The sequence below is a fragment of the Elaeis guineensis genome, chromosome 1 (assembly GCF_000442705.2).
Source record: "Elaeis guineensis isolate ETL-2024a chromosome 1, EG11, whole genome shotgun sequence".
Classification (NCBI taxonomy): Eukaryota; Viridiplantae; Streptophyta; class Magnoliopsida; order Arecales; family Arecaceae; genus Elaeis; species Elaeis guineensis.
In genome coordinates this window covers 116,624,799-116,645,607 of record NC_025993.2, presented here as the reverse complement: position 1 = coordinate 116,645,607, position 20,809 = coordinate 116,624,799, and the positions used below count along the sequence as shown (strand labels likewise).

General features: G+C 38.3%; 1 protein-coding gene across 1 annotated transcript in view; it reads right to left on the bottom strand.

Annotated features, from left to right (window-relative positions):
• The window catches only part of LOC105038827 (GDSL esterase/lipase At3g26430), a 50,978-nt gene that overhangs the window by 988 nt on the left and 29,181 nt on the right, over positions 1 to 20,809 (bottom strand). The window contains 1 exon segment of the mRNA XM_010914734.1: positions 24 to 233. Coding sequence (XP_010913036.1) covers positions 24 to 233 — 210 coding nt within the window.

Here is a 20,809-nt window from a genome sequence, read left to right as displayed (position 1 = left end):
CATTTATCGAAACTTATACTTGCCTTGTTTGCAAACAAATTGGGACCGAGACTTGAACTGAGTGAACTGCCAAGTTTGCACATTCAAGGAGAATGGACTGAAGCCAGTTTGGAAGAAAGATGTGTTCTGATTTCTGATTGTCGATCCCACCATCGCAGAATTAGCTCCATGGGAGAAAGTTGTGCCAACCGAATTGAGATATGCATTAAGGTAAGGAAGGCCAAGGTGCTTGGCTAAATACCGGCGTATTTGCAATAATAAAAATTGCTATAGACAATTAGATAAAATTTTATCCTTTCAAAATTTGTGATATAATTAATCTAAAATTTTATTCTTGGAGGCCTACCACCCAAGAGTAAACTTCTTCAGACACATGCGTCGTTCGACCATGCAAAATATCAAATAGATAAACCCAAGATTGATTACTACAATTTTTTTTTTTGCTATTTTTATGAATAGAAAAATGAAAGTAATACTGCATATTATCTTGAAGTCTGCTTAGAGAGCTTGTTAATTAACAATTAGCTTAAAATTTTTTTGGTAGACAATTTATATCAGGTTATATTTCATTGCAAGATAAAATGCATGAAAAACCTGATTCTTTAAAATAAATAAATAAATTTCTATATTTTGAAATTTTTATGAAGATAATTCTTTTGACTCCTTTTTCACTGAATTTTTTAACAACCAAACATACCCTTAACATATATAAAAAGGACAAAGATACATTATACATTATATATTGCTCAAAATATGTAGAGAATGTATTCCTCAAGATATACATAATATAATATATGGTGTTGGGAAAAGTTGGATCTACCAATCAGGCTGCTTAGCCCTTTTCACTTTACGCAATAATAAAGTTGAGATCACTTAGAAACATCCATGAGCACGTACGTCCATGGCGCCGAGCATGTTCGATAAAAAACAAACACATGGGATCCAACAGAGAATCCAAAAGTGCTTTACGTACGACTGTCCTTTTCATTCTTTTTATGCCACAAAAATACAACTACCTTTTTCCAGACCGCTTTTTTTTTTTTTCAGGGAGGAAGTGAAGAAGAGTCCACGGGATGCTGCAATTTTTTTTTTTCCAGAAATATAGGTTTCCCCTTACGTTCGTTTCGTGCGGAGAAATGAATACAAAAAAGCTACCTGCCTTATTAATTTTTTTTAAAATTATTAATTTAATATTTATTTTTAAAAAATATTAAAATAATATCTTTTCAAAATATTTACTAAATTACTATCCGAAATAAAATAGGACAACTTTATGTGCTTACTCAGCATCTTTATTATAATCCTACTGCTAGCGTGGATACACAGCATGAGTCGTCCTATCGAAACGGAGAAATGAATACAAAAAGGCTACCTGCCTTATTAATTTTTTTAAAAAAATTATTAATTTAATATTTATTTTAAAAAAATATTAAAATAATATCTTTTCAAAATATTTACCAAACTACTAACCGAAATAAAATAAGACGACTTTATGTGCTTACTCAGCATCCTTATTATAATCCTACTGCCAGCGTAGATACACAGCATGAGTCGTCCTAAGATAAGACGGCTCTATAAGTCATTTTAACATAGGACGGTTCTATAATTCGCCCTATCATAAAATGATTTTAAGTTATAATATTATATTATAATATTATATTATATTAATATTTTATATTAATATAATATAATATATATTATATAATAATATTATCATAAATTATATAGTAATAAATTATATTAATATATAATTATATTATTTTCTTATTGTATATTATTATAATGTAACATAATATATTAAAATATTATATTAATATTTTATTTTAATATAATATAATATATATTATATAATATTATTATATATAATAATATAGTATAAAATATTATAAATATCAATATATAATATATGATATTATATTATTATTATACATTATTGTATTATATAATATTATATATTATATAATATAATATTATTATATTATATATAATATATATCATATAACATTATTATGTATTATATAATATTATTATATAATACAATATAGTGTAAAATATTATATATATTATAAATATCAATATATAATATATTATATTATATGATTATATTATTATAATTTATTATAGTATATTATATTATATTATACTATATAAATATATATTATTATATAGTATCATATTATATTATTATATTAAATATACTTTTTTGAGATATAAATTTAATTTTTTTCAACTTTGTTTATAATTAACATGGTAGGATATCTTAGAAATGATGGACAATCCCAAATTCCAACCATATAACCTGTATCAAGGTCAATAATTAATTTTTTATGTAACTAATAAAAATTATAACATATACTTTCAGATTAAAAAAAATTATAATATTAATTTCAAAATAATATCATCCAATAATTGATAACTATAAAATTTTTTAGTATAAAAAATATACAAGTATCACAACTATCAAGAGCCATATATATCAAGATATTGGGGCCTCCTTCACGTCCGCCTCTCATAAACATATGTCATCTCTGGCCGCTGGCATGATGGCTCAGGCACGATATTGACCAATGGGGCAGGAGGTGATGGCATGCTCGGCCTATCAATATGTGCTTGGCATCTATCTCGAAAAACTCTCAGTCGACTCTTGCCTCTGGCCCTCCCATGCTGATCGACGTGCTGCTCATCGGGTCCGTACGATGTGTCTCCTGGCTCGCTCATCCTCGGTGATATAGACGCATAATCTACAGGGAGGTCCAAGTCCTAGAAGCCAGGATATGAGGTGTGCTGGGCATATGAAGAGGTATGCGGATCATCCACCGATGACACAGTTTGAAGTCATCTATCCTCTAAGATGACTCGTATAGTATCGACAAGGCCATCCACAACATCAGCAAGTGCTTGGTCCTTGCACCCAATAGTGACTGAATGAAAGCCGCTCCTTGCCATATGATATAGCGACGTGATCCTCTAAAACTATCAATATGAAAAGAAAAATATATATTTTTCATAAGTATACCAATAACAACATAACAAAATGAGAAAACGTCCGAAAAGAATAGCAATGTCCTGCAAAGTGATCGTCGCCTCCTTGATGCGTAGGTGGAAAGTGTGAGTCTCTTGATGCCATCACTCCATCAGGGCTATGATGAGGGCCCAATCCAGTTGTATATTGCAAATTCTAAATTTTTCATAAAAACCTGATGTATAAAGATACTCCCGGATCCTCTCATGTGGCCGTTAGGCGCGCATGGCGATCGAACCTCTGTGTCTACAATGTAGGAGCCCCATATCCTCTTCAGAATATATACTGTCACTACAATGTCGAGTTTGGAGATAGAGCACGGTAGGGTCAGTCAGCCCCAGATACACATCAGAGTATGAACCAATCATATCTGAGGTGCAAAACGTAAAGACGAGCATACGATAAAGATAATAAAAAATATCAAAAATAGTAAGAAATATCAAAGATGATAAACATGAAATATTAACAATAGGATCATTTCATAAATTTTTTTAAGCATTTATATGGTATGATTACATAACCAAAATAGTTTAAAAAGAACACAAGTGATATATAAAGATAGTCACATATCATATGAAAAAAAAGATAAATCAACATCGTTGGAGGCATCTGCACTAGTTGTGCCATATCTTCTGGCACAATTCACACCATATAATATTTTGGCGCTCCATTGCATCCATATCATTTCGGATCCTCCTCGATTGTGGATGTCTCTTTCTTTATCTTCTTGTAGATGGGTGCGGTATGGGTCTATGTGCAGTCCACTCAGACCAATAATGTGAACTCTCTTGGGGATGAAAGGTAGATGCATATGACTGCTCATAATATGTAATAGTATAACAGTCATCAACGAACTGCTTTCAATCCAAATTCTCGCTGGCACATACAGCAAACAAGTGGAAGCATAGGTAATGCAGTAACTGCCACTTCCTACATGTGCATGTGTGTGTCCCTAAGTTGACTGTCTGTGTATAATCAGGTTCATCGAGTCTATAATACCTTCATCTTAACCGAATCTCATATAAATTCGGTTGGTTATTGTACTTAACCACATAATGCTTCCTAGACTTCAGCTGGCATCCATTTAACTTTCGTGTAATCTTATCTGTGAATATCCTACTGACCTTCCTTCTTGGTGCTGCAATTACATATTTGACACTGAACCACTTCGACAAGCATTCGAAGGAAAGACGAACAAGAGCGGTAATAGACAATGAGTGAGCCCCCTTCAACACCTTATTGAAGTTTTTAGATAGATTGGTATTCATTATTCCATACCTACATCTACTAGTTTCATGCACTCGCGACCATTTACTTAGATCATCAAGTGGATATGTTTTTAGATATTGAAAGCAATTGGGCCATGTTCTTTCAATGTGTTGCATGCTTCGATCAAACTTCTAGGGCTAATTTTGCTTTGCAGTTTGATAGAAATAAGCCAAAGCATCATGGAATCGACCGTTTAGTTTAGCCTCAAAATGTCTAAGACATAATCTATAATATCCATATCGTACTGTCCATTCAACAGATTCATCTAAAATAGCAATTAATATTTCTTTATGCCGGTCTGAAATTATGCCAATCTCGATATGGTCACATGCCACATAATAGCACAAACATCATAAAAACTATGACCAACTACTACGGCTCTCATCTTCACAAATGGTAAATACTAGAGGATAGATACTCCTATTTCCATCCCTTTCCACAGCTATCATGAGAGTACCCTTATATCAGCCATATAGATGCGTTGCGTTGATACTAATCAGTGGGCGGCAGAATTGGAGGCCCTGAATGCATGGATCAAATACCCAAAAAACTTGATGGAACACCTTTGTGTTTGCCTCTATTGCAAAAAATTTTACAAAATCTACCACGGTTCCCTCGTTGGCACGATAAACTGCATCTAGCCAAGGACCTAATGTGTTATAGGACTCTATCTACTCTCCAAACAGCTCGTCCATAACAAGTGTTTAGCTATCCACGTCTTTCTGTAAGATGCCTCACATTGTCATGCATCGTGTACATAAGCCTGGCAGGCTGATATGAATATGGATATTTCTGTCTTAATTGATTCTCTAATGATATCGACAATCATGCGTGCATCAAGCTATGGATGATCTCGCATTATATCTATATTCAAGCATGTGTGTGGCCCTTTATATACCGTAATCTTCCATCGCTGCATCTTGGTTTGAAGGAATGCACGAAGATGCCAACTGCAAGTATCAGACTGTTTACATGCGATGCTCTATTTAACTCTATTCGACTCGACAATTTTGAAAGGATGGTGGGTGTGAATGACATATTGTTTTACGGCACATTGGACTTGTTCTTTCAACCCAAATACCATTCTATTTCTTAACTCTTCATTCTCATCAAAGAATGGATGTTCTGATAATATTCCATGGGATGCTGCCTCATTGTCATCGGATGCATCAACTAGCCTGAATTCAAGTACAAGGGGTGCCTCATGCGATGGGACATTCTCTTCTGCACTAGACTTTCCACTACTACTGCCATCAAACTCTACATCATCATCCTCATTTTCGTCATCAGTAGGATTAGGATCATAACTAACAATAGCTTTATTTTTTAATAAAGTTGTATCAGTTATTGCGGTTCCCAATCCTCTAAGTCCGGTATATGTTGCATGTGACTGATCAAGTGATATAGGATTATAAGGTTCGTACTCCATATGCTCTATGATAGCTGCCACATAACTAGGATTGACCCTCATATCATCAAATACGGTGTTATACGGATATTGATATGTAGACTTTGCACCTACCATGTACTAAAGACTATCAGTTACAAATGCTGCTGGTCCACCAACAGTACATATAGGAATGCCTCCGTACTCATATCTAGCTTCATCAGCCATTAGAGCTGCATCAGGTAGAGATTCTTTCGACTGCGTAAGTGGGATAGATACAATCTGAGACACACTCACATACTGTTCACCACCACCCAAAACCCCTACCCCTGCTGGCTCAATAAAAATTTTAACTGCTCAAAAAATCTCCTTTGATGGGATGCCCAAGATGGTGTTCATATTCTGATCATCTTTAATAGGTACAGTCAAATACTATCTAACAGTATGAATCAAAAATTTATATAGTAGAAAAACTCTACAGTGATTGGGGTTCCATCCGATGACAACATAGCAGACTCGCACAAATTTTTGGTATATTGTGTTATGATCTACTATGATCATCCGGATCCTTCCATCATCATAATATACATCATTAGCATCATGACTGATCCTTCCATCCCAATGGAAGATAATAGTGACAAGACTTGGATCTATTTTGTTACAAATTATTGTGAGAAGTAACTGCATGAACATATAAACAGATGTTCACTAGGAGAAAGTACTTAATATTTAAAATAACTTACATAATAAATGCATGCTATCACTATCTAATAGGTAAAGTTAGGTCCTATCTAATTTAAAAATTATATTAATTCTATAAGTAATTACAATAATCAAATAATGCATAATTGGGGCCGAAAGAAATTTGAGTAGTATTTTTTTTCTCTCCATATGGCTGAAAATGTGTGAGAAAAACTAAAAAAAAATACTATCTAAATTTTTTTTTAACTCCTATTATGCATCGTTTGATTATTGTAATTATCTATAAAATTAATTATAATTTTTAAACTATCCAAATTGAAAAGTCAATTAACCAATGTACATAATTCTTTCATCTATACAAAAATATATAAATGTATAGATACCTTAGAATATATACATTAATTAAAAGATGAGTCTATGATTGTATGTAATATAAAATTTTTAAAAATAAGCAACTGAATAAGAAATTATTTTGATAATTTTTTTATAAATTAATATTATTTAAGTTAAATTGCCTTCCTCCTACCAATGCATATGTTGCTGAACAAATAAATTTATAATTCATATAAAAAATAAAATTATATAAAAAAATTACTTTCTTGATGGTGTGATGGTGTCTTGGGATGGGGGTGGGGCGGTGCATCAAGGACCGTTGAGAAGAGGAGGTCAGGGCGGCGATACATCTGGGGGCGGGCCAAGAGAAGGAGGGTGGGTCGTCCGGGATTGAGAGGGAGCCGTGGCGGTACGTCGGGGAGAAGGAGGAGGGTGGGTCAAGAGGAGGAGGGAGGGCCGCCAAGGGCTGAGAGGGAGAGAGAGGGGGGTTCTCATAGTGGAGCACTGGGAGGAGGAGGTAGAGGTAGCGGTACATTGGGGAGGAGGAGGGGGAGCACCGAGAGGAGGAGGGAGGGCTGTCGGGGGCCGAGAGGGAGAGGGAGGGGGGTTCTCGCATCGAGAGGAGTAGGAAGGGTTGTCAGGGATCGAGAGGGAGGAGGAGTTCTCACTGGGGACTTAGAGGGAGAGGGAGGGGGCGTTCTTGCATCGAGAGGAGGAGGGAGGGCCATTGAGGACCGAGCGAGAGTGCTGGGTTCTAGCATCGAGGATCGAGAGGGAGAGGGAGAGGAAGGGGGGTTCTCGTGTCGAGGATTGAGAGGTAAGTTGGAGAATCATGCGGCGAGGAAAGGCGGGGACTGAGGGTTTAGCCTTTTTTTTTTTTGCCTAAGGAGGAAAGTCGCCATATGGTAAGATGGTTCTATGAGTCGCTCTTCTATAAGGCAACTATATGAGTTGACCTTCCGTATGGCAGCTCTCTTGCTGACTCACCTTTCCACATGGCATGGATTGTAGTTAGTTGGCATATAAAGTCGTCCTATCATAAGGCAACTTTCTTTCGGATAGTAGTTTGGTAAATAATTTAGAAGGAGTATTATTTTGATATTTTTTTTAAAAATAACCATATTTTGATAAAAAATCCATCCAATAAGAGTACAAGGAACAAAGAAAAGCAAAAAAATCTTAAAACATTCTTTATCTCTTCAACCCTTCATTTTCTCTAATTCGTCCTTGTTGCTCCTCACCCATCATATGGTTAATATATCTACTCTCAAAGAAGCCTTCAACTATTCTTACCAAAAAAAAAAAGAAGAGAGGCCTTCAACTATAAGGGTTAGATAAGCATCTCAAATCCAACAGCACAGGAAGCAAAAGAAAATGAAGGGTGTTGGGGAGATATTTCCTCCTTGGATCGAAGACATGAGTCAGTAGATAGATATGGGTTGTTAGGCATGATAATGTAATCTAATCTTAGTTTCAGCTGTGATGATCCTGGAGCCTAGACCACTATCCTGAGCAGAATTCTTAGGATCGGAATTTATGACTTCAGCATCAGATTTACTCCTATCTCCACGGCAACTGGCCTCTAACACAGATGACAGATGGTGAAATATTTGGATATGCCGAGTTCTGACTTTGACTGTAAGCATACACCGATCCTCATCTCATTGGATGAGATCCAACTCGATCGCTTCTTCTCCTCAGCACCCACTTCCATCAAATTAGATCGAACTCTCAATTAAAGAGATAGAGTCAATCTCACCTGTGCCTTAATTCAAAATTCAAAACCACCCATGACTTTTAGTTGGCTTCGAAATGAAAAAGGTAGGTGTGGTAACCACTCCATCAATTTCGATCGAAAGTCTCACCACATTGCATCTGTATCAGCCCCATGATTTTTCTTGACAGTTATATGACTTCAACCTACAAAAGGATCTATAGGGGATCTCCCAAGGTATGCAATTATAACCTTTCTACACTCCTTCTCTTCTATTTCTCTATGATCTAACTTGAGTGTCGGAGGGTCTCCACCAGAGCCAACTCCAGTCTGAACTTGCTTGCAGATTTTTCTTTTGAGAGGATGCGCCACCACTCCAATCTTATTCAACCATGGTCTAGATTTCAGCGGCAATACATTGGCGCTAGAGGAAGGATTCTGAGCCCATTGTAAGAAGGAGCATCAAACAAAAATTATGGCACCACAAAGAGCGTCCACCCAGAGATCTGACATCGCTGCCACCTCCCAGCCAGTGGAGAATGCGGTGGGCTAGCAAGTTCGATGCAGCCACAGCTAGAAGTCAGGAACCATCTCCTACATAGATGGCGACTATCAGTGCAAAATAGTTTCACTTACTGTTCCAGCAAGTTCAAATCTTGACCACCGTCATCCAGATGATGCAGCAATTGTACATTGTACCCCCAACGGTGGCACCTACAGTGGTGGCTACGGTCGCATCCCCACCAACCAGCATAGTATCGATGGCAAATCCATCTTCAGCAATTCTCCCACAATAGCCTGCAGCAGCAGCACAAGCAAGAGCTCTGCTTCCTCCTCAAAGTTCTGAATGAAGAAGATGGACTCATTGCAGTCGATCCCAGAGTCTAGAACTTAGAATACGATGATCATCGAGTCCTCATTCTAGGCAAGACTTAACGCCTAGTCAACGATCTTTTCTGCATTGTTTTAAAAATTATACTGCTAGGGATGCAGATATTGACCAAAAACTTCGAAAGATGAATGAGCGGATCAAGGTGATCCATCACCAGGCACTGGCACATGACAACTGGTATAATACTAACCTACCATTCAGTGATCGGATAATGCAAGAGTCACTCCTCATGAACTTCAAGATGCCGCAACTTGAGAGCTACTATCAAATCATCGATTCTGTGGACCATTTGAAAAGATTCAAGTCCTCGATGCTCATCCATGGGGCAATCGATGCCATGCTTTGTCGCATCTTTCCATCTATCCTGAAGGGCATAGCTTGGCATTGGTACACCAGCCTGAAGCCCCAGACATCCATTTTTTTGATCAAATGAGTCGACTATTTATTGGCCATTTTGTGAGCAGTAGGAGACAGCAGAAGGGATCAGACTCTCTGATGAACATGAAGCAGAGAGAAAGGGAGTCCATCAGATCTTATCTTGGTCATTTTAATACAATCGTGCTAGAAATCCATAACCTAGATCAATCAATTACAATGGCTATCCTGAAGGGCAGATTGTAGAAGAATGATCTTCACTATTCTCTGGAGAAGATTTATCCTTGAGACTTTGTCGACATACTAGCCCAAGTGGAGAAATACACTAGGACAGATGAGGCATTTAAAGGCAAACCCCCGATGATTTCTACTGAAGATGAGGAAAGAAAGGCCAGAGTCTCCACTAAGGAGCCAGCAGCACCCTCGCTCTCCTCCCAGGCATCGAAGATCTCGAACTCTTGCACAAAATTCTTGACAAAGGGACAACCATCAAAGGGATCAGCGTATGCCTCCACTTGGGAGATTCACCAATTACATCCTTCTGAACGTCGCCCAAGCCCAGGTGCTTATGGAGATCAGGGATCAGATTTCAAGAGAGATGAAGTTATGGTCTAACCTCAATCGACAGAATCTCAATAAATATTGTCTTTATCACTATGACCACAGTCATGACACCGAAGACTGTATCCAGCTTCGGGATGAAATAGAAGAACTCATCTGGTGTGGTCATTTAGACCGGTTCATTCGACATTGGCAGGATCGGCAGGAGGAGCAACGAATATTATCAGGCCCACCAAAACCACAATAGAGGGAGCCTTTTGGAGAGTGGTCACCTGTAGGAGTAATCAATGCAATAATCGGAGGACCCCACGAAAGGATGGAGGAAACAACTGAACCATCCAAGAAGCCGAAGATGGAAGAGTCCCTTACCTTCACTGAGGAGGTGCCCAAGGGGTTCAGTTCTCTCAAAATGATGTGATGGCTGTAACTCTTAATATTAAAAATTATGATGTACATCACATCCTAATTGATAATGAAAGTTTGACCGATATTTTATTTTATGATGCTTTCTCTCAAATGGGCATACCGTCAGAATGAATGGGATGGATAGATATCCCTCTTATGGGGTTTATTGGAGGTGTTATACTAGTTGAGGGAATAATAATTCTTCCTATGGAAGTTGGGCAATATCCTCAACAATCTAGAATTTAGATGGATTTTTTGGTAGTTCGAGCACCTTCAGCCTACAATGCAATCTTTGGACTCTGAGACTCAATGCACTACAAGCCATTGTGTCTACCTACCATCTGAAAATGAAGTTTTCGATAAAGTTTGAAGTTGGCGAAGTGCATAGAGATCAAACCCTGGTGCGACAGTGCTACAACATCGCACTTCATAGGTCAGGGCCATTTGAAGCCTACCTATTTGACGGGCTCGACACACGGAACGAGTTATCTGAAGAAAGAAAAAAGTTGATGGAGGATTTGGAGATGATCCCACTCGGAGATGGTGTTCGAATTTGATACCTCAAGATTTGATCCTCATTGATCCTACAGTAAGATCTGCAATGATGAATGGAGTCCAATAAGCTCAAGATCAGTCCAAATAGAGATCGGATGAAGGAGATACGTTCAATAGAAGATAGTATGAAAATCGAAGAGATGAAGGCCGGCGGTGGGCTAGCGAAGGCCACAGTGGTGTGACTGCATGCGACGGCATGCGGCCCAGCCTGTGAACATGGTGGCACACGCGGTGCGTAGCCCAGGCCTGGGCGGGCGCACACACGCGATCCACGTGCAGTGCATGATCGATAGTCCACGAGGATCCGTGTGGATCTAGCAGGCATTTTTCTTTGGTTTTGCACGATCCATGATGGATCGATGGATATTTTCCTCTGATTTCTCATGGTCTATGAGGATATTTATGGACATGTTGCATGATCAGACAGCTTGGAGCATTGCTGGTCTTGATCTGACAGTTGGAGAGGCAGTTTGACTCAAATAGGTGTCAGTTTCTAATCCTGTTTGGGTTCAGAGGCCTATAAAATCACCTGTTGACGGAACAGAGCAGTGTGCGGTTGGTTGTTCGGTAGAGGATCCAGAGCAGCAACAAAGGTGACGCACTGATAAAGAGCAGGAGCAAGGTGCTTCAGGTAGACTATCAGACAGCAGACAGCGATCGCTTCTGGAGTTCAGAGGGATCTTCCTAGAGAGCTTTTATGAGGGAGAGCTTCTTGTGAGAGAGAGATTGGATGTATGAGAGTTGAGAATGTGATCTCCTCTTATATTTTTTTTTCTCATAGTGAAGCTTGCATGCCTGATGGAGGTGAGCCTTTTTTGACTGATCCACAAATTTGATTATTTTTATTTTATTTTTTTTTCTTCCTGCTATGTTGCATGGTATCGAAAAGATCCTATGAAGGTGGTATCCTAGCCAGACATCTCCAACAAGTGATATCGGAGCGAGACGGTACCAGAATATAGATTGCAGTGGTGGTGAGTAAGATTGAAGATGGAGAAGATAGGATCAATCAAGATGGAGATCAACAGATTTGATGAAAAGAGTAATTTTTCTTTGTAGCAGGCAAGGGTGAAAGACGTGCTTATCCAGCAAGGGTTGATCAATGCTCTCTTATGCGAGGAGAAGCCGACTACAATGGAGATGTAGGATTGGAGACGGGTCCAGATGCAGGAGGTTAGTATGATCCATTTGTATCTGATGGATGAGGTGGTGATATATGTACTTGATGAGATTTTTTCAATGGTCTGTGGTCGAAGCTCGAGGAGTTGTACATGGTGAAGTCTCTCACCAACACTCTCTTCTTCTGAAGACAGTTTTATCAATTATAGATGACTGAAGGATAGAGTGTGCAGGAGCATCTTAGCTACTTCCAGAAGATCCTCACCGACTTCCTCGATATTGGTGAGAAAGTTGAAGAGAAGATCAGGGTGCGGGTCTTGCTAGCATCGCTTCCCACTTCGTATGAGTCATTGTGACTGCTCTTCTAGTAGATACGAGTATCATCAAGATGGATGAGGTCACCGCGATGATTTTTCAGAATGAGGTTCTCAAGAGGGAGAATCCAGGTTTAAGCTCAGGTAGTAGCTCAGCTTTGGAGGTTTCTGGAGGAGCAAGAGGTGGTAGACGGAGCGACAAGAGATCACGATGAGGGTAGTCCAACTCTAAGATAAGGGACTTGAGCAAGACTAGATGTTATCGATGTGATGAGTTGGAATATTTAGCTAGAGATTACTCTCAACTTAGAGATCAGATGAGGGCTACTGTAGCAATGGCTAGTAGCAAGTTAGAGTGTGATGCCCTAGATATATCTGATAAAGTATCTATTTCTTTCTAACATTGGATTTTATATTCTACATGTACCTATCATGTATGTTGCATAGAGGAGCAGTTTGACTCTCTAGAGAGCAGTAAGAGCACTGTTTATCTGTCGGATGGATCGAGCTGTACAATCAAAGGCATCGGGATGGTCAGCTGGAGGATACATGATGATGCAGTGAAGAGATTAGAGGAGATCCGATATATATCTGATTTTAAGTAGAATCTTATCTCACTGAGCAGACTGAATTCGAGAGGCTATATGACAGTAGCTGGTGGAAGAATCTTGAAGGTGTTGCACGATGATAAGAGTTATTTTGGAGGAAAAAAAAAAGGATGAGAGGACATTACTATCTAGTGGGGAGCCCGATGGGAGGTGGAGCTTCAGGAGCCAAGAGGAGTCCAGAGTAAGATGGAGCTCCAGGTAGAGGTAGATTGGGCACGACACAAGAGACTCAGGAGGATGAAAGATGATATCGCTGGGTGAGATTCCTATTACTATAGGATGATATTCCGAGTAGATCTCTAGTCAGGAGAAGCATAGCATACGATGGAGATGGGATCAAGCAGTTTGGCTCGACTCTCATGTCTGTCCATCCATGATCAGCAGGTGATTACCTCAGGGCATGGGGGTGAGGAGATCCAGAAGCTCTCAGAGTTAGGAGGAGATCAAATGTCAAGTCGAGGTAGAGATTGTTAGAATTTGATGTCTCAAGATTCGATCTATACTGAGTCTACAGTGATGTCCGCGATGACGAATGGAGTCCAACGAGCCCAAGATCAGTCCAAACAGAGATCGAATGAAGGAGATAAGGTTGATAGAAGATGGCACAAAAATCAAAGCGGCAGAGGCCGGTGGCGGCTGGTGATGGGCCGCAGCGGCATGCGCTCAACACATGGATGCACAGGCGCTTGTGATGCGTGGCCCAAGCCTGGGCGGGTGCGTGCGCGGGCATGGCCTAGGCCCAGGCAGGCGTGCCCGCGCGATACTCCTCATGCAGTCCACATGCAGTGCGTGAATCGATGGTCCACCAGGACCTACATGGATCGAGTGGGGGTTTTCCCTCAATTTTGTACGGTCCATGATAGATCAGTGGGTATTTTTCTCTAATTTCTCACGATCTATGAAGATTTTCATGGATCTGTTGCACGATGGGATAGCTTGGAGCATTGTCGATCTTGATCTGGCAGGTGAAGAGGCAATTTGACTCAAATAGGAGTCAGTTTTCAATTCTGTTTGGGTTCAGAGGCCTATAAAACCACTTGTTGACTAAACAGAGTGCTGTGCGGTTGGTTGTTCGGTAGAGGATCCAGAGCAGCAGCAAAAGTGAGGCACCGATAGAGAGTAGGAGCAGGGTGCTTCAGGCAGACTGTCGGACAGCGGATAGCGATCACTTCAGGAGTTCAGGAGAGGTCTTCCTAAAGAGAGCTTTTGTAAGAAAAAGCTTCTTATGAGAGAGAAATTAAGAGTACAAGTATTGAGAGTGTGATCTCCTCTTATAATTTTCTTTTCTTATAGTGAAGCTTACATGCCTCATGGAGGCGAGCTTTTTTTGGCTGATCCACAAATTTGATTGTTTCTGTTTTATTTCTTCTTTCTTCCTGCTGTGACATGTGCTATCGAAAAGATCCTGTGGAGCTGGTATTCTGGCCAGACATCCCCAATAGATGGCAACAAGGAGCATACCATCCTGATTGGGTCGAATCTCGATCAGATAATAAGAGAAAGACTCATTTCCTTTTTGCAGGCACACACTAATGTTTTCACCTGGACACCGACTGATATGCCTAGCATCGATCCAGAGGTGATGATGCATCGGCTAGGCATCAGTCCAAATTATAAGCTTGTTAAGTAGAAGAAAAGAAGCTTCATACGTGAGCGACAAAAGGTGATAGCTGAAGAAATGGACAAGCTGCTGGATGCAGATTTCATTCGAGAAGTTAACTACTCTAGCTGGATTGTGAATATGGTCCTCATGAAAGAGATGAATGGTAAGTGAAGGGTCTGCATCAACTTCACAGATCTTAATAAAACGTGCCCAAAAGATAGCTACCTCTTACCCTTAATTGACCAGCTGATGAATGCAACTTTAGGCTATGAGCTCCTTACTTTCATGCATGCTTTCTCTAAATATAATCAAATTCGAATATTTTTTAAAGATGAGGAGAAAATGGTTTTTTATTACTGATCGAGATATCTTTTATTATAGGATGATGCCTTTTAATTTAAAAAATATAGGTGCGACTTACTAGTGCCTAGTAAATAAGATCTTCAAAGATCAAATTGGCTAAAATATGAATTTTTATGTGGACGACATGTTTGTCAAAAGCAAAACATCTTGGACCTATATTGAGAACCTTGAAAAGACCTTTGCAACATTAAGAAAGTATAGAATGAAGCTAAATCCTACAAATTGCGCCTTTAGAATGACATCGGATAAATTCTTGGGCTTCATGATGTCCGAACAGGTGATAGAAGTTAATCTAGAGAAGATCTGGACTATATTAAAAATGAGTTCATCAAGAAATATAAAGAAAGTCCAGTGCCTCACCAATCAAGTGGCAGCCCTGAATAGATTTGTCTCGAGATCAGTTGAATGCTACCTTCTATTCTTTCAAACTTTGAAATAGTCGAAGTATTTTCAATGGACCGATGAGTGCCAGCAAGCCTTTGAAGAGTTAAATCAATATTTGAGCTCGACGCCACTCTTTAGCAAGCCAAATATTGATGAGGAGTTTTATTTGTACCTGACGGTATCTCCAGCGGTAATAAGCACTGTGCTAGTCCATGAGCAAGATAATATTCAGAGGTCAATCTACTACATCAGTCGAGTCCTGCATGATACGGAGACCAGATATATGAAGTTGGAGAAGCTGATCTTCATGCTAATTATCACAGCCAGAAGACTTCGGCCATATTTTCATGCACATCCAATTATAGTGTTGATAGACTAGCCACTCAAAGCTATTTTGCATCATCCTGACATCTTTGGATGACTGGCAAAATAGACCATCGAGCTTACAGAATTTAAAATTCAATTTCATCCTCGACCCTCCATCAAAGCTCAGAACCTAACGGACTTTCTTATGAAATGCACCATCTCAAATGATCCGAGGATATCCGAACTCATTTAGGAAGATATTGTAGAAGAACCAGAGTCATCAAAATTAGAAAATTCTTCGGTGATATATATGGACGACTCATCAAATGCCACTAGATCAGGGCTCGGATTACTACTGCTTGGATTTGAAGGGTTCACTGCTGAATATGCCCTAAGGTTTAGCTTTCCAGCTACCAACAATGAAGTGGAGATGAGGCACTTCTGAAAGGACTAAAGATCATCAAAGAACTTGGAGTGTCAAAATTGAAGATTTGTACAAATTCTCAATTGGTAGCAGGATAAGTGAAAGGAGACTTCGAAGCCTGAAAGAAAAATATGAGAAAATATTTGCGGAAGGCGAAGGATCTGACATCAGAATTCTCTGACTTAGATATTCAATAAGTATCTTGAGCCAAAAATTCAAAGGTTGATCTACTTTCAAAGTTGGCCACCCTTGCACCAGGTGACCTTTTGCGATCATCATTTTTTGAAGTCCTAAAAAAGTCAAATATAGAAGATCTGGCTCAAGTTCTACAAGTTGATAATGAATCCTACTGGATGGATCCTTTTATTTGTTTCTTAAGGGATGGAGTGCTACCTGCAAATTTAAAAGAAGCTAGGAAGATCAAATTTCAAGCCTCACATTATATTTTCTACAATGGTAGACTCTACAAGCAATCATTCTCTTTACCACTCTTAAGATGTCTTCATCTTTCTGAAGCTGAGTATGCTTTTTAGGAAGTGCATAAAGGAATGTGCGGTAATTACTTTGTTGACAAATCTCTGGTATACAAACTGCTTCGATAAGGATGTTACTAGCCCAAAATATAGGATGAAGCAGCCGACTTCGTCAGGTGGTGCAATTAATGTCAATGAAATGCTAACATTCAGCATTAGCCATCCGTGCTGCTGACTATGATTGCTGCCTCTTGGCCATTCGCTCAATGGGGATGGACATCTTAGGTCCTTTTCCATCAATATTAGGTCAAAAAAAACTTTTGCTAATAGCAATAACTATTTTACTAAATAGGTGGAAGCTGAGCCTCTTGCCAAGATTATCGAAGCTAAAGTGATAGATTTTGTTTGAAAGTCTATTATTTGTGGGTTCGATCTCCCTCAGATGATTATAACAAACAACAATCATCAATTCATAGGTTTAAGATTTCCTGAGTTCTATCAAGACTGTGGTATCTCCCAGCACTTTACTATGGTGGGTGATTCCCAAGCCAATGGAGAAGTTGAAGTCACCAACAGAACCATTCTGCAGGGGCTGAAAGCTTGGATTGATCGAGTAATAGGAGCTTGGGTTGATGAGCTATATAATATCCTATGGGCCTACTGGACCACTTAAAGAACCCCGATGGGGAAGACTCCTTTCAACCCCTCCTTTGGAACTAAAGCTGTCATTCCCATAGAGATCGGATTCCCCTCACATCGGGTTAAAAATTATGATGACCAAAGCAATGCAGAACGGCTTTGTGCAAATTTGGATCTGCTTGAGAAAATTCGTGAGAAGGCAAGAGTGAGAATGATGGCCTATCGATAGAAGGTGGTGCGCTACTATAATTTTCAAGTCTGAGGTAAAGAATTCAAAGCTTGAGACCTAGTCTTATGGTGAGTCGAAGTCTCTCAACCCGCAAAGTAAGAGAAACTGAGTCTCAACTAGAAGGGTCCCTATCAAGTGGATGAAGTAATCCGATCAGAAACTTATCATCTTAAATAATTGGATGGAACACTTGTACCTCGGCCATGGAACTCTAAAAATTTATGAATGTACTATTGGTGATGTTATTATTCACCTACTGAATATTATATTCTACTTAAAAGTATGGTCATCTTTTGATATTATTTTGATGAAATGAATTCTGTTTGAGGACTAACCGACTAACATGTTACGAAGGTAATTAGCAAAAAGAAGAATGCTAGGAAGAAACAAAAAATACAGAAGGTATGCATAAAAGTCCACTTTTTCATTACTATAAATATTTACAAACAAGAGGCACACAGAAAGATAAAAGCAGAAACATAAAAAAAAGAAAAAATAGGGACCCATCCAGAGCTACGATTCTTTGGCTGCACCAAGACCAAGATCTAGGATAAGATTTAATCCTCATTTGAAAAAAACACCCCAACCTCCTCATTGCTATTTTTGGGGCAAAGGCGGTGTAGGTCTAGTTGCGATATTAAGTGCTTGATGCGAGCTTTGCAATTCTCAAAGTCCTGCGTGAACCTGACCGAAGAGGTATCAAGAAGCTCCCCCTTGAAGGCCTCTGAGGCCTTGGATTTAGTTATGCAGTGGAGGCAGGCTTCTGTGAAGGCCTCCTCAGCAGTCCCTAGGTGGGGTGTTTGTTGCCCAGCTATGCAACCCAAGAGGGGGGATGAATTGGGTTTCTAAAAATTTTAGGCTTAATTAATTATTTATGATGAACAAGACAAAGATTTTAATTCAATATTAATTACCTAAAGTAGGAATGCAAGGATATAATAAAGAAATAAAGTGAAGCGATAAAGCACACCACAAACACAAGGATTTATAGTGGTTCGGTGCCAACCTTGCACCTACATCCACTCCCCAAGCTCTTACTTGGGAATTTCAATCCACTATACTTGTATTCAACCTGAATACAAAACGTCGGAAACTCCGACACTAGCTATCCCAAGCTAGTCTACTTGTTTCTCGGGTACAAGTAAACCCAAAACACTCCGATTTCAGGTTCGGATCAACCTTTATTGTTTTGAAAATCCTCCAAAAACAAGAACAATTACTTACAAGAGTAAGAAAATTTAGAGCACAAATTAATACAATAACAGCTCCTTAAATGAGCGAATATAATAATAAAAATACTTTACTCAAATGAAGAAACTCTTTTTGAATTTTTTCAAGGTGGATGAACGCTTGAATGAATGCTTGAGAAGAGGATGATCGTTGATTGAAGATCTCTTGAAGGCTTTGAAAGATCTCTAGATCAAGGTTGAAACAATAGGCGTGACAAATCCTCTCTTTGAATGATCTTGAATCTCTTTTACAATCTCTCGTGTGGATTTTGGATCCTCTTTTTTTTTTCTCTCAAATATCTCTTTGATCACTTCGCGTATATCTTTTGGATCCTCTCAATGAATTTGATCTATCGTTTGATCTGCCGATTGATCTGCAATTTCTTTCACCATTTGAAACATTTTATAGCATTAGAAGCAAGAGAAAACATATTAGGCAGAAAAAGAGCCGTTAGAGCATTTTTAGGAAGCATAAAAGGCATTAAAATGGGCAAAAAACTAATCGTTGCGGATGATTTCCGTCGCAGGGGTCGACTCATGAGTCAACTCATGCTTCAGGAGTCGACTCATGAGTCGACTTCTGTTGCAAAGACCAGAAACATGAATTTCTAGATTTTTTGGCCCAAAACTGCAGGGGTCGACTCATGCCTGGGGGTCGACTCATAAGTCGACTCACAGGTCGTGCCAAGCCAAAAATCCAGCGTGCCATGGAAAATTTTTGCGTGCCAATCAGCTTATAGTGCCATGAGTTGACTCATGAGTCAACTCATGCACTTCAAACCTTCATAACTTCAAAAATATAAGTCCAAAAATAATAAAATTTTCATCAATAGTTTGCAAATCATTTGTTCTATCAAAAGATACTATCAAATCAGGATTTTAGTAAAATTATGATTTTGCCCTTGAAAAGCATAAGGACTTTTTCATTTTAAAATTATTTGTATCCCTTCAATCTGCTTTGTAATCATCAAAATCAATCTAGGAGCAACAATCTCTCCCTTTTTGATGATGACAAAATATTTGAACAAAAATATTTATGTGAATCACTAATTTCAAAAGAATGCATTATAGGTGTATATGCTTGAAAAGAGTATGATTCTTTTGGCATGTAATATAAATGGTCATATACAAAAATAATTTGTCCATTTGCTTAAGGATTTGAAGATATGCTCATTTGATTATGTGATTTTGATGTTAGAGCGAAAAACTTATTTTTGTTATCAGATTGAGCTGTATTTTGAAAAATTCCATTCTCAATTGATTTTAGTTTTAGCATCAGAGCAAAAAAAAATACTTATGTGCTTAAAAAAAATTATGTGTGCCAAAGTATGTTTACGAGTTGATTTTGAAAGTGTATTAGCTCATTTTGAGTTTAAGATATATCAGAGCAAGAGAAAAGAAATAAATTTTGCAATGTATCAGAGCAAGAAAAATAATTTTTACAATGTTATCAGAAAAGATTTTACAATGTATCAGAAAAAATTTCACACTGTATCAGAGCAAATTTTATAATGTATCAGAGCAAGTTAAAAGAAATTTTAGGGTGTATCAGAGTAAGTTAAATTTCTTAAGATGTATCAAGGTAAATAAAATTTCAAAAGATGTATCAAGGTGAGCATATGTAAAGCATTGTACTTAGCATTGTATTTTTGATATTGTTCTTTAAATTTTTAATTTATTCATTAATTTTCCATAATTTGTAGTTTTGATTGCTTTTTCTTTAATTGCTCATAATTTTTCTTTAATTGCTCATAATTTATGGTTTTGCTTTTGATGGATGGCTTTTTGTTTAATTTCTGTCTGATACCAAATTTCTCAAATTTTTATTTAATTTTTCAAATTTTTATTTAATTTTTTAAATTTTTGTTTAATTTCTCAAATCTCAAATTTTTTGTTTAATTTC